Source organism: Suncus etruscus, chromosome 17, assembly GCF_024139225.1.
Source record: "Suncus etruscus isolate mSunEtr1 chromosome 17, mSunEtr1.pri.cur, whole genome shotgun sequence".
NCBI classification, from domain to species: domain Eukaryota; kingdom Metazoa; phylum Chordata; class Mammalia; order Eulipotyphla; family Soricidae; genus Suncus; species Suncus etruscus.
In genome coordinates, this window is record NC_064864.1 from 35,871,905 (window position 1) to 35,897,324 (window position 25,420).

General features: G+C 34.3%; 2 protein-coding genes across 2 annotated transcripts in view; both read left to right on the plus strand.

Annotated features, from left to right (window-relative positions):
- The window catches only part of HECTD2 (HECT domain E3 ubiquitin protein ligase 2), an 86,587-nt gene extending 62,216 nt beyond the window's left edge, over positions 1 to 24,371 (plus strand). Inside the window, exons 13-21 of the mRNA XM_049790840.1 lie at positions 1,047 to 1,179; positions 2,470 to 2,558; positions 7,224 to 7,382; positions 11,195 to 11,269; positions 11,463 to 11,550; positions 11,636 to 11,742; positions 18,413 to 18,528; positions 19,229 to 19,372; positions 22,975 to 24,371. Coding sequence (XP_049646797.1) covers positions 1,047 to 1,179; positions 2,470 to 2,558; positions 7,224 to 7,382; positions 11,195 to 11,269; positions 11,463 to 11,550; positions 11,636 to 11,742; positions 18,413 to 18,528; positions 19,229 to 19,372; positions 22,975 to 23,095 — 1,032 coding nt within the window. The 3' untranslated portion in view covers positions 23,096 to 24,371. The remainder of the gene's footprint in view (positions 1 to 1,046; positions 1,180 to 2,469; positions 2,559 to 7,223; positions 7,383 to 11,194; positions 11,270 to 11,462; positions 11,551 to 11,635; positions 11,743 to 18,412; positions 18,529 to 19,228; positions 19,373 to 22,974) is intronic.
- Positions 4,151 to 4,794, plus strand: LOC125994842 (eukaryotic translation initiation factor 1). The gene has a single exon (XM_049764371.1). It carries the CDS (start codon positions 4,283 to 4,285, stop codon positions 4,622 to 4,624), a length of 342 nt encoding a protein of 113 aa, XP_049620328.1. The 5' UTR covers positions 4,151 to 4,282; the 3' UTR covers positions 4,625 to 4,794.
- Positions 24,372 to 25,420: the final 1,049 nt, after the last annotated feature.

Sequence of the window (25,420 nt, forward strand, 5' to 3'; positions counted from 1 at the left end):
AATAATATTGATTAAATATTTAAATGAAAGTAAGATGGACACATCTGGTTAGTGATTCACTTATGGGTATATAAATCATTTATTTTAAAATGATATTGATTAAATATTTAAATAAATTATATAGTAAGGTTTATTGTTAAAATCTTAATGATTTCTGTGTGTCTATAAGAATGGCATACTTTCTTATATTTTGATGCCATAGATTCAATCAATTTGGTATTCATAGTTAAGGTTATGTTCATTTTCATATACTAATAGTTTGTTATTTTATATAGAACACTTAACACAAATAATCCATTTTCTGAATATATTATCTGGATTCTAACCTAACCATTATTTATTGATGTGCTGCAAGCCATTTTATCATCTTCAGGCTTAAGATAACTCATATAAAATTAGATATCTGCCCTTATAGTGTATTGGTCTGTTCAGGTTTGTTGTTTGATTGTATGTACTTGTACATATAGTGCTTCAACTGGGTATGCTCATGAAGTTGCAATATAATAACTTATTTAGCTGTGTAATTTTTAGAAATTGAATAATAAAGAAAATTTTAGATTATTGATTATTTTAAACTTTGTTTATTTATTGATTAACCAATTGATTGGTGGTTGGGCCACACCCAGTGGTGTTCAGGGGTTGCTCCTGGCTCCACACTCAGAAATTGCCCCTGGCAGGTTGAGGGGCCATATGGGGTACCAGAAATCGAACCAGGTCCCTCCCAGTTCAACCACATGCCAGGCAAACACCCCACTGCTGTGATATTATTTTATATCATAATCTTCAAAATTGAATCTTCATGGCAATTTTACTTTGGGAAGCAGTATCCTGGGACAAGAAGCCTTAGCACTCTAATTCTGGTTCTTTATACATAAAACAAATTACCTCACTTACTGCATTAAGTGATGAATGTATTGAACAACTGAGTGATGAAGTGTTGGGGTTTTGTTATGTAACTAAGATAAATACTCCATAATATATTTCACAAAGAATTAATTTGCTTCTATTATCCTTTCCCCCCCCTATTATATAATTTCTTCAATTAGTTAACCCGCAAAACAGCAGACTTGAAAAAGAAGTTAAAAGTTACATTTGTAGGGGAAGCTGGTTTGGATATGGGTGGATTGACTAAGGAATGGTTTCTTCTTCTAATTCGCCAGATTTTTCACCCAGATTATGGTGAGTATTTTATCTTTATAAGTGCAATTTCTTCATACTTATTAGAATTAAATGTATACTCTTACTTTAAACCCTATGATTTTTACAGATATTTTGCCAACCATTGCAGTTGAATAAATTTTGTAAACTTATTTACATATAACAGTTGTTTGACCAAATTGATGATTGGATTCTTCTAGGAATCCTTCCTACACAAATGTATAAAGACAGAAAGCATACATATTCAAGTATCTATCCACATCTTTTATAATAATTCCAAACAAATGAGAAAATTTAATGTTACTAGAAGAAAGAACAATCAAAATTAAAACTAGTTTTCTATACAGTGATACAGTAGCCTCTCTCTGTCATGAGACATAACAGACCAAAAACAAACCTTTGTATATAGATTTCATTTTATAAAGGAAACACATATAATCTTTGGTATCTGTTAATTTTCTATATCTTTGAAGAAGAGTTTTAGAGCCAGAGAGATAGTACAACATGTAAGGCACTTGCCTTGCACACTCCTCATCTTGGTTCAATTCTCTGTACCCTCATATGGTTCCCGAGCCCCATCAGGAATGTCCTGAGCATAGAGCCAGGAGTAATCCCCTCAGTTGGATATGGCCCGAAATTTACCCACCCCAAAATGAATTAAAATGTTTTCTCATTTTTCTTTAATTTTATGTGTATGTGATCTTTCTAGTAGTGGGAAATAGAAATGATATGGACAAATTGGAATCTTTATATGCTCTTGAAAATTAATTTTAATTAAAACTGATACTTTTTTTAATAGAACCAGAGCAATAGCACAGTGGGTAGGGTACTTGACTTGCATGTGATTGACCTAAGTTCAATCTCTGGCATCCCATATAATCTCTGAGCATGCCAGGAGTGATTTTGAGTGCAGAGTTAGGAGTAACCCCTGAGCACTGCCAGGTGTGACCCAAAAATTAAAAAAAAATTTGAAAGCAATATATTTCATTATTGTTACCCTTTACTATCCTTGGTTCAGAACACTAATAAAAACAAGTAATTTTTGTACATAAATTAATATATTTCATTATGTTTGCCTTCTTTTTCCCCTGGATTCAGGATACAAATATATAATACAATATATGTATATGCATGTCATATTTATTTTCTATGTTTTAACAATGAAAGATCGTTTATAATAAAACTGTTGCTGAAATGTTTTGCTTTAGTAGATGAGATGGTTTGTACATATTACCGCTGTTTTTTTTATATCATTCATGATAATAAAATCCTTTCTTTTTATTTATTTTTTCCACCCCCACCCGCCTCTAGGCATGTTTACATATCACAAGGATTCACACTGCCATTGGTTTAGCAGCTTTAAATGTGATAACTATTCTGAATTCCGATTGGTGGGAATTGTATCCTTTAAACTTTCCACTAGGAGGTGCTAGTAGACTGGATTTTATTTATGTCCTTTCACTATTGGATATTGTTTAACATTTCATTGTTTTTTGAAAATTCATTAAACATCTCACTCAAACTAATGTTCATTCCTATCATAATTATTAATAAATTTTTATGTAGTCCTTATTATTTGTGACATCACAACTATATAATTCAGCACATTTAATTAGTTGAAAGGAATGATAGATTTGAAAGAAATAAGGACTAAAATCCCTACCTCAATCTGGAAATAATTATTTCCTAGTTTATGTATCAACTAAATGATTAGAAAAAAATTAAACTCTTAAAAATCACAGTTTTCTCTATGCATAATGAAGTGTTTTTATGTTGATTCATTTAGTTTGTGCTTATTTTATTTAATAAATAGTTAAAATTTTAGAAATTAAATCTAATTATCTAATCTGCCCTTCCAAATTTCAAGATATTCCTGTAAATTGGGAATTGAATTGGATTGAACATTTTAATATGGAACTGTTTTATAGTCTTAAAAATTACCTAAATTCCTTTGCCATCCTCTGATTCCTACCCAGGTATATTGAAGAAGGTATTCATACATTAAATAAGAGATTAATTATACAAAATGCCTATCTATGAGCTTTTTTAATTTTATGAAGTATAATCAACTCTAGAATCAAATATGGAAGAATGAATAAATGAGGAAGTCCTGGTCATACATAGGTTAAGAGATAGGAGAAAGTCTATCTTTAAGAAGCTTACTATCATATTTGATCTTAAGTGTTAGAGTTCTGAGTTCTTAAAAAAAAGAAAATCAGTGCATTCCATCCAGAAAAGGTAAAGATTTTAACACAGGGCTAGAGATAGTATAGGTCATAAACTGGAGGGTTGGCTGAAGGGGAGGGGGAGTTACATGCATTTGCTACAAAACAGTATGTAGCCCATTTAAAATAAGGCAAGCAGGAAGAGAAAGAACAATTTTAGGAAAGGCTCTGAATCTTTGGTGTATTCGTTGGAAATATCTACTTCCATCTAGCCTCTCAATACATGAAAATTGAGCAGCTAGATGAAAGGAAAGGTGGTAAGGAGAAAATTGTACATTGAGATTATAAACATTTCAAGTTATGTATCTATCTGTTGTCCTGTTTAAGGTTCAGAGTTCCCCAATAGAGAATGTTTAACTAGAATTCTAGACTTGTTATTTTTATTATATTCATTTTCATTAATTACTTGTTAAATGTGGCATTTTCCCTGAAGACCTACATCTCTTGATAATGTGTTTGTTATGTGTACATTTGTGTTGTGGCAAATTTGGTAAATGGCATTTTTACTTTTCAATATTTGAAATAAAATTTTAGCTTTTACATTCTTAGAAGTTCACATACAAAAAGTTTAGCAAAGTAAACATTAGCTTCTATTTTGTCATTTCCCAGAAGAACATATAAACATATTTACATGTTGCATATTTCAAGTTAAACAAATAATTTTAAACTTAAATTTATTAAATTATTGTAGCTAGTACTATCATTATTATGTATTTGCCTTTTAAAAATTAACTATAGAAAAGCTAAGACTAGGCCCCAGTCACTGAGCCGCCGCCGAGGACTCAGCAGCCTCCCCCTCGAGCCCCCTCGCTTCCCGGCGCTCCGTCCCCCCGCCCGCCTTCTCCCGCCGCCGCCGCCGTCCGCAGGCCGTTTCCACCGAGGAAAAGGAATCGTATCGTATGTCCGCTATCCAGAACCTCCACTCTTTCGACCCCTTTGCTGATGCAAGTAAGGGTGATGATCTGCTTCCTGCCGGCACTGAGGATTATATCCATATAAGAATTCAACAGAGAAACGGTAGGAAGACCCTTACCACCGTCCAAGGGATCGCTGATGATTACGATAAAAAGAAACTAGTGAAGGCGTTTAAGAAGAAATTTGCCTGCAATGGTACTGTAATTGAGCATCCAGAATATGGAGAAGTAATTCAGCTACAGGGTGACCAGCGCAAGAACATATGCCAGTTCCTTGTGGAGATTGGACTGGCTAAGGACGACCAGCTGAAGGTTCATGGGTTTTAAGTGCTTTTGGCTCTCTGAAGCTTAAGTGAGGATATCATTGCAATGAGTAGAATTTCCCTCCTGTCCCTTGTCACAAGTTTAAAAACCTCACAGCTTGTATGATGTAACCATTTGGGGTCTGCTTTTAACTTGGACTAGTGTAACTTCATGCAATAAACTGAAAAGAGCCATGCTGTCTAGTCTTGAAGTCCCTCATTTAAACAAAGATCAAGCAGTAGGTGTCTGGCGGTGTCCAGCCTGAAACAGCAGTAACATGATGTTTCAGCCAAGTTCAGAGCCCCAAGATCACTCAGCCATGTCTGGCCAGAAGCTCCTCGGCTCTCCTACCCTGAGTGAATGTCACCACAAGAACAGTCCTTCCTGAGTGAAGCCCAGAGGCCAGTATGGGGTAAGGCAGCTTTGGTAACTGGGCCGCTAGAGGGCACCTTGGGAGGTAGAAGAACGCTGCCCTGGTGTCTCCAACCTGGCCAGGCAGGCAGAGCTTCCAAGTGACCATCTTCCCCCTCTAGTAAGGTGACAGGACATCCGGCTTGCCACAAAGGTCTTTGACTAGACGTCATCATTAGTTGGTGTCCAGGCACCAGAACGTGAGGCCAACTTTCTATCAGTTAAACTTTTGACAAGGGAACAAATTTCCAACCAATGTGTCATGTAGCTAGCTGTAGAGCTTGCAACTCCCCAGCGGCAGCTGCCCAATGCCATGTGAAGTTAACAGGCTGGGTTTTGGTTCCCCCTTCAACTTAAATGTTATGTAATGTATTTAAACCCTTATTTAAATAAAACTTGTTTTCAGAAACAAAAAAAAAAAAAAAAAAAAAAAAAGAAAAGCTAAGACTATAAAAAGGCATGTTAATATATAAGAAAAGTGTTATATGGTAAAGTCTTGTGTTCATATAAGTGACTGATTTACCAAAGAATGGCAACTAAAATTTTCAGGTAATAGATATGAAAATTGAAAAAATATATAGTGGGTTCTTACCTACTTCCAGATTTTTTATTTTAGGGCTATAGATTCTGACAATATTGTGTGCATCTGATATAATTATTTTTAAGTTACTAAAGTATAGATGTTTACAAGAAATATTATAATAAAACCTATATTAATAATTATAAAATGCTTTGAAGTATGCTTTAAGGTCCTAATGTAGGAATTTTTAAAAAGAGAATTGCCTAGACTAAAGGGCTATTTGAATTAACGTTACAAGCAGTAAAGTATGGTGTAGTGCTCATACTCTGCTTCCTACCATATGGCACCTCAGAGGCTCTCGCAGACATTTTGGTCCTCAGACTTGCTTCATCCAAAGCAGTTTGAATCAGTGGGAAATAAAACATCCTTCTACATATGAAAGTCCCCTCAAGAAAGTACTTTCAGCCTGCATCCTTATCTGTGAAAAGCTTTTCTTTGAGATTACATTTCTTAATGAAAACTTTTAAATGTATTATTCTAGAAATGATCATATATGATAACAAGTAATGCTGCAGTTGTTGTTGTTCTTGCTATTTTCACAATATAGGAGTATCTGAGTACTTATATTCAATATTTGCCACCCTTGAACACACTGTTGAATCTCTATGGATACGGTTTAACTATAACATTTATTTCTCAAATTACACTAACCTTCATTTTTGTCCCTTTTTCAGCAATTAATTCAGCTCATATCTTTAGATTTTTCTTTGAGTTCATCAGTTAAAATCTTCCTTAAAAGCATCATAATATAATTTTAGCAATTATAAAATTTTATCTAAAATCCCTCTTTCATCAAATAAATATATTACATTCTACTGGATAGCTGATAAAAAAAATACAAAGGATGAAATTTTATTATAACTGTCTTTTTTTTCTTTTCCTTTTTTTTTTTTTTTTGAGGAAAGGGGTCCACACCCGGTAGTGCTCAGATAGGGCTAAGTCCTTGGTCTGTTCTAGGGATTACTCTTGGCAGGTTCAGCAGATCATATACAGTGCTGGGAATTTAACTAAGTCAACTGTATGCAAGGCAAACACCCTACCCACTGTATTATTGCTCTGGCTCCAACACCTTTAGCTTTTTAACATTAGCACATTGTGTGACAACAAAGGACTTTCAACTAAGCAATCAGTTGTCTTATTAACTTATCAATTCTATGTCTGTGTATGTCTATTCATATATTTGTGTAGGCCCACTCACTTTAAATAGTCTGTTAATTTTCAGATAGCTAAAATAGATTCTGCAAAATAAGTAGGATGTTCTGTTGGGAGTGCTACAGAATAAATTTCTGATACTACTTTTAAAGTCACCAACATCTTTGCTTATCTTTAGAAAATCTGTTCTTACATGTTAAGTAATTTATAGAAAATTATGGAGTTGCTATTTATTGTGATCTTAGCTGCACTTCCCTGGTGAAATTATTAAATACTATCAATTGCATGCCTTCTTTTTACATGACTCTTGGTAATCAAGGAATTATATTATTTAAAATAAAGGGGAAATAAATGAAAGTATGTGGGTTTAATTAGAAAGTGTTAGATTTGGAATGTATGCAAGAAATAGACTGATGCATAATTCAAAACTCATTTGTTGTCATGGAATTTATGTTAACGCTTAACATTCAGTGTGCATAGCTTATGGGACTAGCTGTTTATAATAGCATTACCTTGGATATTCGTTTCCCCCCCTGCTGCTACAAGAAATTATTGAGTCCTCCCAACGTTCCTAGTGACCAAAATACACCAGTAGGCATCTGCAGTGTCACCACTGATGACTTATGTCAAATTATGCCTGTAAGTATAAAGTTATTAGCTTTTTATTCTTCAATAATAAATCATCTCTCTTCTACCTGTACAGATTCTCCTAAATCTATTTTTATTTTTAAGCTACCTTTGTAAATACCTTTCTCTTCTAACTTATCTTCATTTTTATCTTCCCTTCATCACCCACTTTGAAACACTCCATTTTCTTATAACCTTTTACTTACAGGAGAAGTTTTTATATCAGAGGCTGAGCTTGAATCCACTAGGCTTTTCAACTTAAAAGCTCAATAAACTTAAGTAGGTTGCTTAAACTCTCTGAGCTTTGATTTCTTTATGTCAATGGTATAATGGAATAGTAAATATTAGACACTAAAGAGTTTGCTGAGATCCATTGTGTATGAGATAATAGAGCACCTTGTTTCTGTCAGTAATTATTGTGCAGTATCATTAATATCTACCACAAATTTCAAAAATGAAAAATTAATTTCATTATTTTATATAACTATCTCATATAACATTCTTCAGTTATTTCTAATCATCTAAATTTAATTCAAGGTTAAAATTGGCCAAATAAATAGATAGTATTTTCATCCTGATATGCCTTGTAATAGCTAGAGTTTGGTAACAGTTGTTCAACAGAAAATTCTCAGAAATGCTCAGCACATACCATATGTGGACATTCTGTATCCAATCTAAATACTAAGAATCTGTCTAAATATACCTTGATCAGTTGAGTTTTGTATAGGGCTAACACCTTGCTGTGAGGGTTGAGAAGCATGTCCCCAGCATGGTTTCAATTAGAAAACCAAGCTTCATACTATCTAGCAGAAGGGTGATATCAAATACATTAGAAGTGGTATGAGCATAAATTCACATTTATATAGGACAGTAGTTTAAAAATATGTGATAAGGGGCCTGGAGAGATAGCACAGTGGTGTTTGCCTTGCAAGCAGCCGATTCAGGACCAAAGGTGGTTGGTTCGAATCCCGGTGTCCCATATGGTCCCCCATGCCTGCCAGGAGCTATTTCTGAGCAGACAGCCAGGAGTAACCCCTGAGCACCACCGGGTGTGGCCCAAAAACAAAACAAAAATATGTGTGATAAGAACATTTGCTCTGATTTACAAACAGAAATACTCACATTTTACTAATAAAATTTTATTGGGTTTTTATTAGTTTTATAACTAATTATTGAAATTTGATTTTTCAGCTATTTTTAGTAGTAATGTATTAACTATACAAATACTTCATACTACATAGCTACAGATTACATGAGTTTAATATCCATAAAATTGTTTCAAGTGCTTTTTTATTTAGATCTTTGTTTACTATCTATATTTATACATGTATAAAATATAAGTTTAGAGATATTTTAAGCAGAGTAAACAAGAAGAGCAACATATGGTAGGTAGATCGGTATTTCCCCCTTTCTCTTCCCTTTGTTCCTATTAGATGGTCAAGGATCACTTATACTTGGTTGTGGTATTTGCTGGGGATCACACACTTCAGTTGTAGTATTTTTGCTGTCCAGGGGTCATATTCAGTTGGTTATAGTGCCTTTGCATATTCTGGTTATATATAGTACTCACTGAAAGATTGCACTTCTAGTCACACAGTACTTGCACTTTCTTTCCAGTTAATGTAAGGTCAGGGGTTACACACTAGTTTAGAAATAAAACATTTTTGCAGTTATAGGGTCCCATATGAAGAGCTAGCAGGACTACACTTGGCATGTGTGGCAGAATTAGGATCAAATATAGAACCTCACTCTTGCAAAAGAGGCACTTTTAGGCACCAATGCCTAAAATATGCCTCTTAATTTAAATATAAGAACTATGAATGTAAAGCAAAAAAATGTGCAGGAAGAGGAAAATTCATAGAGCCTTCAAATAATATTAATAAATAAATAAAAAAATATTTTATAAAGTTAAGGAATGATCCACTATTTCTCTAGCAATAAGAAGGATCCACAACCAAAATAAGTTGTCCAGCAATAGAAAAAAATTTTCCCAGCACAGTATGATAGAAATTACATGTAAAAGTTTAATGGAGAAGCAAGGAGAAATAGGACTAAACTTAAGTCAGAAACTATATCTCTTTTTATTTTGAAGTTGCTCATATCCAGGCTCTATGAATAAGATCAGAGTATATAAAGGCAAAATCCTCTGATTTTCAAAAACTCAAGTTAAAGATTTAACAAGTTACAAAAAAAAAGTCTAATAACATAGATAATTAGTATTTTAGAGAGCACATTATAGTTGAGACTAAGATCAAAGATTCTCAATAAAAATAGAGACTGACAATACAATACTAAGTCTGAGAATAAAAGACCTATGGTTGAATAAAACAAATCTGAGTACTTTGCTTTATGCTCTATTTACTTTGTATTTTGTCATTTGACAGTCTTTTAAAGAAGATGGTAAAGATTTGTCCTTGGATTCATCATCTAGTTCCTAAAGTTCATAATAAAAATAATGCATCTCAGGGCCAGAGCATAATACAAGCAGTAAACCCTGATTCAATCCCCATCACCTCAGATAGTCTCCCAAGCACTGTCAGGAATGCTCTTTAAGTAAGAGCCAGGAGTAAGATGGTGTACCCCTCTTCCCAAAGAAAATAGATTCATAAAATTAAAATCTCATATCATCGATGTATACAATTTCTTTAATATAATAAATAGGCCTGTACTACTGGGCCAGATATCAACAGAAGTGACCACATAGCCACAAACACCATAGGGGAAATTTCTGCTAACCATTTTTCTAGTTTTAGTAGAATGGAAATTATACCTTCTATAAAGCATGTAATCATTCTATCATAACAGTTCTCTTATAGTAGTTTAAAACAAATATAAATTTAATTTTTTCACAGTCTAAACTTTTTATTGGGTTTAATTTTTCTAACTTGTTAATTAATTGTAACATTGTAAAAAAAAATATAAGGGCCAGAGTGATAAGGACCACTGAGCATTCTAGGAGTAATTCTTTTTTTTTTTTTTTTTTTTTGTGGTTTTTGGGTCACTCCCGGCAGTGCTCAGGGGTTACTCCTGGCTCCATGCTCAGAAATTGCTCCTGGCAGGCACGGGGGACCATATGGGACGCTGGGATTCGAACCGATGACCTCTTGCATGAAAGGCAAACGCCTTACCTCCATGCTATCTCTCCAGCCCCTAGGAGTAATTCTTGAGAGTACAGCCAGGAATAACTCCTGAGCATCACTGGATGTGGCCCCTAATAAAATTTTCTTCTAGTTTTCTCAGCTTTTTGGAGGGAGTGAAGGGCACAGTAATTGCAATATAGAATCCACTTAATATATGTGAGCTATATATGTTTAAATACGAATGCTAAAAATAAAATATAGTAGATTTTATCATAAATTGAAAGTGAAAACTGAGGCAAAGCTATAGTAGTAATATAGATAAGAATGAATTGTTAAAGGAATTATCCTTTTACCGTTCTATGTGAGAAGAGTCCCCAGAATTATGCATCTATGGTTTAAACTGGATATTTTTCATATATGATTTTCTTTAGTTTTTACTGTCATTTTAAATTATTAAATATTTTTACCCAGAAAAATGTATTTCAAAATTGAAGGCATTTCTCCATTCTGTGTTATTATGACACATCTATAGTACATCTACTTACCACTTATAGCATTGGTGGTGAGAATGCTGCACTGGTGAAGGGGGTGTTCTTTTTATGACTGAAACCCAACTACAATCATGTTTGTAATCATGGTGCTTAAAAAAGATATTAAAAAAACATATAGATACGACTATTCTTAAAATAGTAGATTTTAAATAAAATAGATTTTAAAATGTAGGTAACAGATTTCTTTTTACAGGAGTTGGCCCATGGATTAAATGAACTCCTATCATATGAAGGCAATGTTGAAGAAGATTTCTATTCAACATTCCAGGTACACTTTGGGGCAAATGGCTTTTCTTTAATTGTGTATTTTCTACGTGAAAAAAATGCCATTCAATGGAAATGGAAATCACCTTTATTTAATTGGTGCATTTGGAAGGAAAACAAATTCTCTTTTCAATTTTACAAACCTACTCAGTAAAACCTATTATTGTGTAAAATAAGTCTGCTGTGTTGTACTTCAGGTTTTCCAAGAAGAATTTGGAATAATTAAATCCTATAATTTAAAGCCAGGTGGTGATAAAATTCCAGTTACCAATCAAAATAGAAAAGGTAAGTTAGGCACCATTTCTTAATTATAATGAATTAGTCCTAAATATTAACTTTCACTATTTAAAAGGTATAAATTGCTTTCCAGAATATGTGCAGCTTTATGTTGATTTTCTTCTCAACAAATCCATCTATAAGCAATTCGCTGCATTTTATTATGGATTTCATAGTGTGTGTGCTTCAAATGCCCTAATGGTAAGTTTAAACTTCAAATTATACTTTCAATTAGATTTGGTAATACTACACTATTGCTAGATAATTCCTTATATATTTTAATATATATGCTTTAAAAATAGTCATGAAAATAGTTCTTCCTTTTTAGCCTTGATTCTTTAAAGCAGAAAAGGACCAGTCAGTTTTAATTTTTTCCCCTTATACTTTATACTCTGTTTTTTAAGACTTTAAAAAAATGTTTTTCCACATGCAAAGTAGAAAAGATGCCTTGGGCTCAAGGTCTTAATACTGAAGTAACTAAGGCTCAGAAAGCAGAGTTAACACAGAAGCTCCAGAATAAAAATCAACAATTGCTTCTTGCTGCTTCAAGGATGCCGAGCAATTTTGAGTTACCTTTTCCCCCAGAATAATTTGTTAACAATGTAATAAAGAATTCTGGTAGTTTGAATTGTCCTAACCATGTGAACATGGTTCACCTCCTTTATAGGACACCATTTTAAATATATCATCCAATAGACATTGTTTTCTAGCATCAAAAATATAGTACAGCAAGTAGGGCACTTGCCTGTATGCTGCCATCTCGAGTTCAATCTTTGGCATTCTATATGATTCCCAATTACAGCCAGGAGTGATTCCTGAGTTCAGAGACAGTATCCACTGAGCACAGCTCTGGCCAAAAACAACAACAACAACAACAATAAACACCGTTATTTTTATTATAATATTATGATTTACCAATTTGTTCATAATAGTTATTTAAGGCATTACATGTTCAGACTCCAATCCCATAATTTCCACTCACCACCATAGCATGCCTCCTTGTTGGGACAAACAAATTTAGCTCATATTGTTTACACAAAGGCAAATGAATTATCAAAACTTAAATCAACATAGTCAATTTTAAATATCTCTTCAACGTGTTACTGAAGTCAGCATCTAAGGATTTATTAGGCTTGGGTTGGTTCTACTTGAGAACTTCTGGGTTACTGTTTAGGCTCACTGAGCTGGTAGATTACTCTGTAATCTTCCCATCAGATTTCCTATACTACTAGGCTGACACTATTATAAAGTTTAGAGGTGACCAGGATTTATAGACCTGAAATGAATTTGGTAGTCTGGCAGTTTGTTAAGATTAAGTTGAGGAGCTGGACCATATCTGTAGAAGAGTCTAGGGTCTGGTGCTGAACTGCTGTGGTTCATGCAGAAAGGGCAATCTGCCTCCACCCATTCTACAGAGGTGTCAGCCTGGACCTGACCACTGGGAAGTATCAGCAGCTATTATTTTCTTTTGGAGCTTGGTAGAAGAGCAAGGCCATTTTTCTGCTGGGTAGATGGTGGTTGTGAATGGAAGCTGATGGCTTTTCTGGCAATAGGCAGATCATTGGGGACATTCAGCTCAAATCTATTTCACAAAAGCCCAATTATTTCAAAAATGGTCCCAGAATTTTTGACCCTTATAACCTTGCTCCACCTGAAAGGACTCAGCTACTAGTATACTATTTGAGTTCACGTGGAGCTGAGCCATTTCCCTCAGGAGGGTGAGTGGTGTTCAGCTTTTATAATTCATGCAAAAAAGGAGAATCTCTCCCACCCACACCCCATGCTTTCTGAGAATGCCACAGCCTCAAAGGTATCAGCCAGGACCAGACTACCTGGGTTGTACTGGTAGTCTTTATTTTCATTTACAATAATCATTGTTTTCTAAAAGTACAAGTGTCCATTGCTCACGCTGTTGAAAGCATGTTCTATCCATGCTACTTGTTACTCTTCTCAGTTTCAAGATTTGAAGAAGGTTAAGTGGGGAGAAGAGAAGTGAAAGGAATCCATACTTCCCTCTTTACTTTGGAAACCAGTCACCTGCATAAGTACCTGGGGAAATCTAGTACTAATGCAAGTCTTTGATGAGTGTCAGCTCTGTATGTCTCACTGGCCCCATGAGGTAGTCATAAAACTGAAACTGGGTTCCAGTTCTCTGAAATGCATGAGGAATAATTCCTGCCCCATATTTTTCTCTAGGAAGCTGTGAAACTCAGACTGAAATAAGGAATTGCTCTTTGCAGGAAATGAAATTATTCCTAAACCTTCCCGAGATTTTCCAGGAGTTTCATCATTCCTAAATAGAAAAGAATGTCAGAAGATAGATAAATAGTGGATTAAAACAATCTTATTTATAAATTATGAGGAAGGAAAGAGAGTAATGAGTTCGAAAGAAAGCAGATTTCTCTAGAAAGGAGGGAAATGAGAGTACACATCTCAATTGGAGATGCGAGCCACACACACCCACAATGTAGAAGTGCCTCATTTGCCTTTAGAGTTAGTTTTATCAGTTTTTCTCCCAATCTGTTTGGACCTCCTTCATGTCTTTATTGCAACCTTGTGTCCCTGCTGGAATTTCTCTGGGTTGGGGATGGGAGGATGTCCAGTCTTCTTTGGGCTGGTGCTAGTACCAGTCTTAACAGACCTCAGTTCCTCTTTTCACAAGGTAAGTCTAACCTTAATATTTTGTAGCTCATTAAGGCTAGTAACACAATAATTTCTTTAAGCCCATTTTGGTTTGATTTTTGTTTGTTTTAAATAATTTTTATTTTGACCAAAGTGGATTACAAATATTTCTAAGTAATATTTTAGGTACATAGTGACATTGAATCTGAGGCATTCCCACCACCAATGTTGTCCTCCCGCCACCCCTGCTCCCAGCATGCATCCCATATCCCACTCTTTTGCCCCCCAGGCTTCTAGTATAAGTCATCACCTCTAGCTTGTTGTAGTTTGGGTATCAATTCTGTTGTCATTGGCTTTGGATTTGGTGTTCAAGTCTGATCATTTTTTATTTCTACTCAATGTTCATATGACTGTTTGGTCTCGGTACCCTCCATTATTTCCCCCTCAATTTATGAGACAGAACAAGATGGTTCAAGTTATGTGATTCTGTTTGAAGGACAGAAAAGAAAAGAAAAAGAAAAAATGGGGGGAGGGGTAAAAATCAAACAAGCAAAAAACGGGAGGAGTCCTACTAGAGGCTAAAGGAACAAAGGAAGAAAAGCATAGCAACAATACAAAAAAAAACCCAAACAAACAAAAAGAAAACAAAACAAGACCACCAACTACAGAAGGCTGATTAAAACAACAGTGATGGAACAGAACTTCTAGAACTATAAAGAAAGACTTCATCCTAGGCTCCACCCTATGGCTTGTGCAAATACCAAGATCTTTAGTTACAGAGGCCTGATTTTATCATCTATGACTGAGCGGAAAGTTTCCAGACACCACAAAAGAACCTAGGGGAGAGTAAAAGAGAATGTACAAATGTACGGAGCCTGTAGTTATTCCTATGACAGTATACTTCAAGGGTGGAGAAACCCTGTAACTCTTAGGCCAAGGGAATTCCCTTTCTTTTTTTCTTTGTTGTTGTTGTTGTTGTTTTTTGTTTGGCGCTCAGGGGTTACTTCTGGCTATGCGCTCAGAAATCGCTCCTGGCTTGGAGGACCATATGGGACACCGGGGGATTGAACTGCGGTCCGTCCTACGCTAGCGCTTGCAAGGCAGACACCTTACCTCTAGCGCCATCTCATCGGCCCCAGGAATTCCCTTTCTAATCTCCCCAATATTTACTGTGCCTATGCAAAAAAATAAAATAAAATAAAGAGAAAAGAAAAGAAGACCATAAATTAACTTTTTGTTCTTGTTGTTGTTGTTGTTGTTGTTGTTTGGTTTCTTTGGCTCTGTTTTTGCTTTGTTTTGTTTTTATTTCGAGATTGTGGTTATTATTTGGTTGTTGTCTTTGTTGTTGTGGGGTTTTTCATTTTTTTTGTTTGATTTTTAATTTTTTAAATAAATTTTTATTGTGACCAAAATGCATTATAAAACTTTCACAGAATTATTTACGGTACATAGTGACAATGAATGAGGGGCATTCTCACCACCAGTGTTGTCTTCCCTCCACCCCTGTTCCCAGCATGTATCCCATATTTCCCTCCTTTACCCCCAGTATACTAGTGTAACTGGTCTCCACTTTACAGCTTGTTGTAGATTGGGTATCTATTCTGTTGTCATTTGACTTTGGGTTTGGTGTTCAAGTCTGATCATTTTTTATTTTCACTACATGTTCATATGACTGGTCCTGGTATCATCCTTTCCCCCCTTCAATTTATGAGGCTGAATGGTTCAAATTATGTGATTCTGTTGGAGATAAAAAGGATAAGAAAAAGAGAAGAAAAAAATTGGTAGCAGCTACCAAAAAAAAAAAAAGAAAAGAAAAAAAAGTGTACCCAACCCCCAAAAAAATTAAAAAAAAAATCACAACAGAGAGGAAAGTTTCCTGGCACCACAAAAAAGCCCTGGGGATGTGGTAATGAGTATTTTTTTTAATTTTTATAATTTTATTATGTCACCAGTTTAGTTCCCATCCACATTGACTGTCTGTAGATTTTTGAAAGTGGTGACAGGCACGTAGGTCAACAAAGTATATAATTTGGTGAATCTTCATCTTCATTATTTTTTTTGCACAAATGTACACGGATTCAGTATGGGACATTTCTTATTCCTTTGGCTCACATAACTTTGTTGAGCCTGGTATCAATGCGAACATCCGTGGTGCCCATCTCTTTCATGGCAAACTTCCTGATCTCTTTAAGTGTCTGAGGTGCACGCTTCTTGAAGCCCACTCCCTTCTTTGTGGGAGCCATCTTGCCGGGCCCAGGGAGGAAAAGCCCCATCTTGGTTTTTATTACTTCCTTTGGAGTTATTGCCAGCCACCCACCCATCTACCTATCTACTTCGTAGAAAAGAGATTAATCATAAATATGAAATATGTTGTTAAAACTACCTTTAAAATAAATCTCATTATTGAACTCTGAGTTTTATCTATAACACAGTGGTAATGGGGAGGGGGTAGAAGAGAGAAAATTAAAAGAAGAGAGAAAATTAAAAGAAGGGAGAAAATTAAAATTGAATGGCAGGCCCAAGTGATAACTTGGCCAGTAGACTGCTTGCATTCCCCAGAATCCTATATTGTTCCTCAAGCCTTCCAGGAGTAATTTCTGAGTATAGAGCCAGGAATAACCCCTTAGTGCCTCCAGGTACAGCACAAAAAGAGAAAGAAAGAAAGAAAGAAAGAAAGAAAGAAAGAAAGAAAGAAAGAAAGAAAGAAAGAAAGAAAGAAAGAAAGAAAGAAAGAAAGAAAGAAAGAAAGAAAGAAAGAAAGAAAGAAAGAAAGAAAAGAAAGAAGAAAGAAAGAAAGAGAGAAAGAAAGAAGAAAAAAGAAAGAAAGAAAGAAAGAAAGAAAGAAAGAAAGAAAGAAAAAGAGAAAAGAGAAGAGAGAGAAAGAAAGAGAGAAAGAAAAGAAAGAAAGAGAGAGAAAGAAAGAGAGAAAGGAAAGAAAAAGAAAGAAAGAAAGAAAGAGAGAGAAAGGAGAGAAAGAAAGAGAGAAAGAAAAAGAAAGAGAGAAAGAAAGATAGAGAGAAAGACAGAGAAAGGAAGGAAGGGAAGGAAGAAAGAAAGAAAGAAAAAAGAAAGAAAGAAAGAAAGAAAGAAAGAAAGAAAGAAAGAAAGAAAGAAAGAGAGAGAGAGAGAGAGAGAAAGAAAGAAAAAGAAAGAAAGAAAGAAAGAAAGAAAGAGAGAGAGAGAGAGAGAGAAAGAAAGAAAAAGAAAGAAAGAAAGAAAGAAAGAAAGAGAGAGAGAGAGAGAGGGAGGGAGGGAGGGAGGGAGGGAGGGAGGAAGGAAGGAAGGAAGGAAGGAAGGAAGGAAGGAAGGAAGGAAGGAAGGAAGGAAGGAAGGAAGGAAGGAAGGAAGGGAAAGAAAAGAAATTTTTTCATTGGAATAGCCTGATTTCTATTTTTAATTTTAATTTCTACAAGGAGTATAGCCTATATAAATAGCAAGTACATGATACAAGACAAATTGTAATCAAGTCCCCAAGTTCAACAGCATGTACGGATTAGGGAATGTTGGAAAAAGACAAAGACTAAACAGTGTTTATCATAGTTTGTCTGACCGTAGCCCCCTTTCAGCCTTATTTTCTTGCTGTCATCCCTTACCCCCCCATCCTATAAATTGGATCCTCCTAGTCGAATGCTGTGACCCCCACATTTAGTGATTTTCACCTGTGGCCTCCTTGGAATATCCTGAAGGCCATATGTTCCTCAATTGAGAAACAGTGCTAAATCAACTAAGAATAACTAAGAGAATTTCAAGCTGTGTTTTGAGAAAGAGCAGAAATTTAGATTTGTATTTATTCATCTGCTAATTTTCCTGCAGACAAGGAAATTAACTTCTACACAAAGGGAGATCCTAATAGTTTCATAAAATTTAGAAATGTTCAGAAGCAAAACCAATCTTACTTCAGTATGAAAGGTTTTGTATTGGAACTTTTCTTTAATAATAAAAAAAAAAAACGATTTGGGGGCTGGAGAGATAGCATTGAGGTAGGGTGTTTGCCTTGCATGCAGAAGGATGATGGTTCGAATCCCAGTATCCCATATGTTCCCTCGAGCCTGCCAGGAGCGATGTCTGAGCGTGGAGCCAGGAGTAACCCCTGAGCACTACCAGGTGTGACCCAAAAACCAAAAAAAAAAAAAAAAAAAAAAAAAGATTTGATGAGAGAAATAATGGTTTTTATAATTTGATTCCATAAAGATAGTTTGAATTTTATTTTTGAAAATCTTCTGCCTTTGTCATCCTTGATTACTGGTAGCTGCTTCGTCCAGAGGAGGTTGAAATTCTGGTGTGTGGAAGTCCGGAACTGGACATGCACGCGCTGCAGAGAAGTACTCAGTATGACGGTTATGCAAAAACTGACCTGACTATAAGGTGAGCACTTTCTCCCTCTCACAGTGAAGGTTCTGAATAAGGGGTGAATGAGAACGTGCTTCATTTTTTCCTATGGCCAGAAAGATAGTACTAGGGGTAAGGCTATGCACAGGGCAGACCCTAGTTTGATCCTTCGCACTCCAGGTTGTCCCCCAAACACCCCCCAAGACTGATCTCTGAGCAAAGAGCCAGAAGCAAACCGAAACAAATAAACATCTTTATTACATGCTTGAATCAAATAAATTGGTTGAAACATGATAGAATCCCACACTGCATTATTTTGTCTCTATAAATATAAAATCTCTTGGCAACTCATCTTAGAAGAGATATAAATATATTTCCATAAAATTATAGCAGTTGTACTTAAAAGTAATTTTGGTTCTAGAATATCAGGAATTTAATACTTATAGTATAAAAATAGAATTTTAATAGTACTTGTTGCAAAATAAGACTGGTAAAATTATATAGGAGAAAGTAGCTTTTGTACTGTGAACTGTCAGTGCTTTCATAATTTTATAAAATGTTATTTTTATAATAACATTAGTCAGAATTGCAGCTCATATATTGAAGCATATCTTTAATTTTACATTTCACAAAGATCATACATTTAGGTGAAGTTTTATAGAGCTTACTTTATATTTCTTTATTGTAACCTATAGAATTTTTCAAGCTATGTCATAAATATTTCGTTATTCACTAGGTATTTTTGGGATGTTGTACTTGGATTTCCTCTTGATCTTCAAAAGAAATTGCTGCATTTTACTACAGGAAGTGACAGAGTCCCTGTAGGAGGAATGGCTGATTTGAACTTTAAAATCTCAAAGAATGAAACTTCTACTAACTGGTAAATTTTTAGATTGTCATTTTATTTTTAATCATAAATGTTATTAGTAGTACTTTGGAATCAGAGGATTCTTCAATTCAGAGTCATTTTTGTAGAAAAATATCCTGAGTAACCATAGCCTTAAAATAAATGACCTCAAATTCTCTATTAATTTGGGGGTGGGGGGGCGCAAAGGGGACTGTACCTGGTGGTGCTCACAGTGCTCCTGCATCTGTGCTCAAGAATTACTCCTGGCAGAGATCAGTGTGCTTTATGGGATGTAGGGATTGAACCTGGGTTGGCCATGTACAAAACAAACACCCTACTTGCAGTATTATAGTTCCAGTCCTCTATTAATTTTTTAATTTATTTAACGAGAGATAAAGTTACAAAGTTGTATGATTGAGTTTCAGTACTGTAATGTTCAAAATGTTCAAGTACCCATCTCTTCAACATTGTCCACTTTCCCTCACCAATGTCCCTTTATTCCCTCTCACCACCCAACCTGTCTTTATGGCAGACATTTTTTTGTTTGCCTTTTCCTTTTAGACACTGTTTCTGAAGGAGTATCATACATATAATTTTACCTTTTTTCAACACCCAGTTCTTGTCCAGAAGAATCATTTCCCACTGTCATTATCATACTGGTACCTTCTCTGACCTAACTGTGTTCTCCCCACTAGGACAAGCTTCCTAATAAAGACCAGTCCTCCTGGCCTTCATTTCTATTTTCTTTGAATATTATTCTCCTACATCGTTCCTTTATATCCTGCAAATGAGTGTTATTATTCTGTCTGTCCATCTCCTTTGACTTATTACACTTAGCTTGATACTCTCCCTGTTCATCAATGTATCAACAAATTTCATGACTTCAATTTTTTTAATATGCCATAGTTTCTTTATCCACTCATCCGTTCCTGGATACTTGTTTTAGCTATTATGGATAGTGCTGAAATTCTCTAGTAAGTCTTGAAACAAGGGCTGGAGAGATAGTACAGGAGTAAGGTGTTGGCAATTGCATGCAACCCCAAGCTCCCATTTGATCCCCAGCACTGCTATGGTTCCCCAAACACCACCAGGAGTAATCCCCGAGCTCATTTAGGCATGACCTCCCTCAGAATACCAGTACTAAGTGATCATTCTTTTCCATCAATTTTTACAATACTAAGTCAACTGTTTAATAAACTTCTCTAGAATCTAGCTCCCTTTCAGTAATATATAATCTTAACATTTTTAGGTAAAGTTGTTTTGTTGAAAATATCATGGCGGGTTATTTGGGGGAAGGGCTATTAGTAATAAAAACATACTAGTAATACTGTAAGTCCTCTATGTCAATAAGTACCTTTAATACTAGTCACTTTTTTTATCTATGACTCTTTACATATAAAAGCAATGACAGTGGTAACTTTAAATTTAAATTAAATTAAATTTAAATTTAAATTAATGATGATTTTCTCTCTCACGCACGCGCACACACACACACACACACACACACACTTCTAACACCTTTTAATTTCTAATGCTAATTTAAGTAAGTAGTTTATTTTATTTTTTTATTTTTCTTTTCTTTTTATTTTGAAACTGGAACCTGCCCCTTTTTTTTTTTTTTTTTGTCACTGCCATCACCTTGATGTAGGTTTATTTTTAGCCTCATTTCTGGCTTGTCTAAATAGCCTCTTTCTGGTCTGCCTCCTCAAATTTTTACTGTCTAGTTATTTCAGTTTAAGTTTAGAATTTAGGGTCTTTCAAATAAAACACTGGAACTTGATCCTTCAAACTTCCTATTAATTTTCATTTCTTCCCATGTTTTCAACAGACTATTTATCTATTTTTAAACATATTTTGGTCTTTCATCCTCCATACGTATAAGCTGTTGTCTCTTTATGTGATATTTGTTTGCTACTCTCTATTTGTGAAAAAATGTATACCTCCTTCACAACCCAGTTTAACACTGTCTTCCCCTATAAAGGAAAAAGTAACTATTCAGTAAACTCTCAGATACTTTTTAGATTATATGCCACTTTTATGTCTATGAGTTCTATTTATATTACCAGTTACATTTCAGACTTCACTAATGAGGAAGTGGGGTTGGTTTGTGTTTGTTTGAGACTTATACCTGGCAATGCTCAGAGGCTATTTATAGTCTGTGCTCAGGAATGATACTGAAAGTGCTCAGGAGAGCATATGTGATGCCAGGGATTCAAACCAGACTTGGTGGGATACAAGGCAAAATGCCTTAATTGGTATCCTATCTCTCCAGCTCTCATTTCACACTTTTATCTTAGCCCTCCAAAGCAGAAGCCTACCTTACTACTGTCATACATATATCAGATGTCCAGTGTTTACTAATGAATACTTAAGTCAACTAAAAATTATATTTAAAACACAAAACAAGTATTTTATATATATAATTAAATTTCAGGATAAAATTTATAATTAAATTCCTAAAATAAAAATAATTCAGGAAGTATAGTTTTTTGTGTTTAGCCAAACTTGATGTTTCAGAATGTTTTATATTGAAAATTATGCCAGTCTACAATTTAAAATATATGACATATTTTAATGTAAAAATGGCTTTTCATTTACTCTTGCATATTATTATTATTTCAGGAATTAGTTTGTGAGCTCACATGACTTAGGCATGAATCTTGAACAGCTTTTAAATTTCCAGTGAAGTTCATCTATATTAAATATAGTCAAGCATGAAAAATATATGTAGTTTTATCTTTAGCACCTCTAAATGTTTATTAAATAAGAAAGTTCACTATTTCTATTTTAACAGAACTGGTTTTGAAGTCATGCTGGCCCAGATTTGAATCTTAGATATACAGTCTACAAGATGAACAGATGTGGATAACAAAAATTACTTTCTATGTTGCTTTGAGGCTTAAAACATTGCATCAACGTACATATTTTATATTTTGAGTGCATAGCCAGGAGTAACCCCTAAGCATCACCAGGTGTAGCCCAAAAAGCAAAAAAAAAAAAAAGTACATATTACATTTTACACATATTACCTCTGACTGACATCAGTTCTGATGCTATGTATTCTATAGAAGGTCTAAAAAGTTTGTAGAAATCTTGAATGAAGATAAATAGGTAGAAAGGTAGCTGGTCAAAGGGATTTAGAGGATGCATTTTGACATCTAGTGAGACAGCAGTATTAAAAACGTCAGTATTAAATGTCCTAGAAATGTTCCTTTATTTTTGACAATCAAAACAAACACAAAAAGGTAACAGCTCTATATAATCTGCTATTCTGCAAGGTGTTTATGTAGAATAGCTCTTATAAATATCCCAATTGAGTAGTTTATACTCAGTCATAAGCATGATGAAATTGAGGTTTGGAGACTTGAATAAGTGACTTGAATAAGATCCTACAAATAGCAAGTGGGGAAGACAATATTTAATTTAAAAGTAGATATGATACCAGAAATAAAGTCTACATCAGAAATTAACTAACTAGACCAAGAACCTGTCCCAGGATCTAGAATATTCATGAGATATTGTTTACAAGACTCAAATAGATTTGAATCTGTATGCCCTGATATTTTGAAAATTACTTTGCAGTGAGTCATTTTGTATACTTTAAACTTAATTTCTTTAAAAAAAATTTTTCCTAGGTTGCCAGTGGCCCACACCTGCTTCAATCAACTTTGCCTTCCCCCTTACAAGAGCAAAAAGGACCTGAAACAGAAACTGATCATTGGAATTTCAAATTCAGAAGGTTTTGGACTTGAGTAACCTTGAAGACTTGAAATATATTTTATATGTAGCATTACTTCCTTCTTATTGTGCCTTTAATATTTTCAATGTTTCTGTCTCAAAACACCTTGAAAGCTCACCAACTTTCAAATACTGAATTTTTTAAAAATCAAATGTGAAATATGTTCACTGAAGGAGGCATGACTTTCTTGAACACAGAAATTACTTGAGTGAAGAGAATGGCAAAGAGGCCTGGGTCCAGTCACTTTTTTAAGCATTTATTTAGCCTCTAGAAGTTATTTTTCACAGGTATTTTACTGGGAAAGCGTAGTACAGTAAAGAGTGCATTAGTGATACAGTAGCAACACAGAGCTACGTCATCATTAATGTGAGGCATGTAGCCCCATTTTCATATAGAGGTAAATAACAGTATAATTACAAATGTAATTTACAGGGTTTTTGATAATACTGGCTTGGGTTCTATAAGATTCTTTTCAACTGTTGCTGAAAAGCATGTAAATAACTATATAATAGCCTGCGAATAATGGGATTTTGATAGTGTCATTTATTGCTAGATATTTATTTTTACAAAGCAAATTCAGGGTTTTAGATGTGTATACAGCTTTTACAAATCAATAAAGATGATTGTACAAGAGTGTAACTATTTTCAAACTAATTGGATTCAAGGTTTTGTTCTTTTAAGTATTGTTAGTCAGCATGCACACTGGTAGTAAACTAGTTACTTTGTACTCTGTGATATTTGTACAATGATTTCTTCTGAAGAATTGGAATATAAAAAATAAAAATGGATCTAACTAATCACTGATAAATTAGTGACAAGCACAAAAGAAAATTTTATAGACTTTGATTTACTAGAATTATTTCTAATATTTTTGATCACCAATTGTACTAAAATACTACTTTTCAGAAAAATTGAGATATTTGACAAAAGTGAATACCATAGTAACATTTGTGTCAAAATTATTTAGCAATGTGAAAATGAAGTTCAACATTTTAACCAAAATGTTCATTTTTACTGGATATAGATTGCAGTAAATTCAAAGGGACACTTTTTTGAGTTTCCTGTAAAGTCGCATGTGAAAAGAAAATGCATTTTAAGTCAGATAGTAAATGGTTTTCTTTTAATTTCTAGCAAATGAAGCAGTTTTATTAGCAGGTTACAAATATTTTCAAATCAAACGCTATTTTATGTTGCTAGCTTTAGAAAAAAAGTTCTGAGAAACTTGAAGATATATTTGCAATAATAATTAAGCCAGCTAATTAAACCAGCAGATGGTTCACACATAAAAAAATACTTTCCTAAAATCTTGTCTGAGTTATGTTCTTCTCTTACTGCTATGCTTCCTGCACCCAACCAGCAGATTTCTTTGAGGGTGCAGAGACCAGTCAGCTTGTTCTTCAATTCTGAAGCCAATCCAGGAATCCCTGGGGGAAGAAAAAGGAGTTATTATTCTCTTTGAGATAGAAGTGACTCTGCTTTTCCATTTGAATGCACAGTTTAAAAGATTTTTCTTCATTATCTTGGAAGAGGGGTTAAAGACAGCTGGGTTTGACTTGCTCTATATTTAATCCATCCATGCAAATAAAACTGCTTCTTTCTTGCATTGCTTGAACTAGAAAGTAAGATGTTTCTTGTAGGTTACTATTAACTAATAAGCACAAAAAGAATCTTGTATAAGAAACCAGATTTAAATGTTTTAAATAAAATGTAAACAAAGATTTTATTTGATAGAGATGGAAACCTTGCTTTGGCTTAGTCTGCATGTTTAATGATTTGCTTGTATATCGACAACTATTTTATTTTTAAATAAGTATACAAGCAAACCAAATTTTTGACAAAATCCATAAATACCTGGATAATGTTGTTTTCTGTTGTTATCACTAAAGTACACATTGCCTTTACTTTTGTTTTGTTTTACAATGTAATAATACCTCATTTTTAAAAAAAAAACACTATTGTTTGTTAAACAGCTAGACATGTCATGTCATTGCTTTTTTTATATGATCTCATAATTCTTGAGTTTTTTTAATCTACCACAGTAAACTACAGCATTACACAGTATTTATACATATTTACCAAAATGTCCTGTCCTTTTTTAATCTTTGCTCATATTTTTGTCTGTATGATCCAGAATTTTTTAATAGGCCCTCCTTTTTGTACAAATCTGTGTTGTACTAAGTTGTTGATTCCTAAAATTTTGCAAATATTAAAGTTCTACAACCAATCAATCTTTGGTTCACTTTCTGAACACTATAGACAATTAACAGAAACCTTAAGCTTACAAACTTTGATAAATGAAAGCTATCCTTTTATTAGACTTCCTCAGATAATCTTTAGGGATA

Coding starts and splice junctions, on each gene's coding strand:
- LOC125994842 (XM_049764371.1), top strand. CDS start 4,283: ATGTCCGCTATCCAGAACCTCCACTCTTTCGACCCCTTTGCTGATGCA.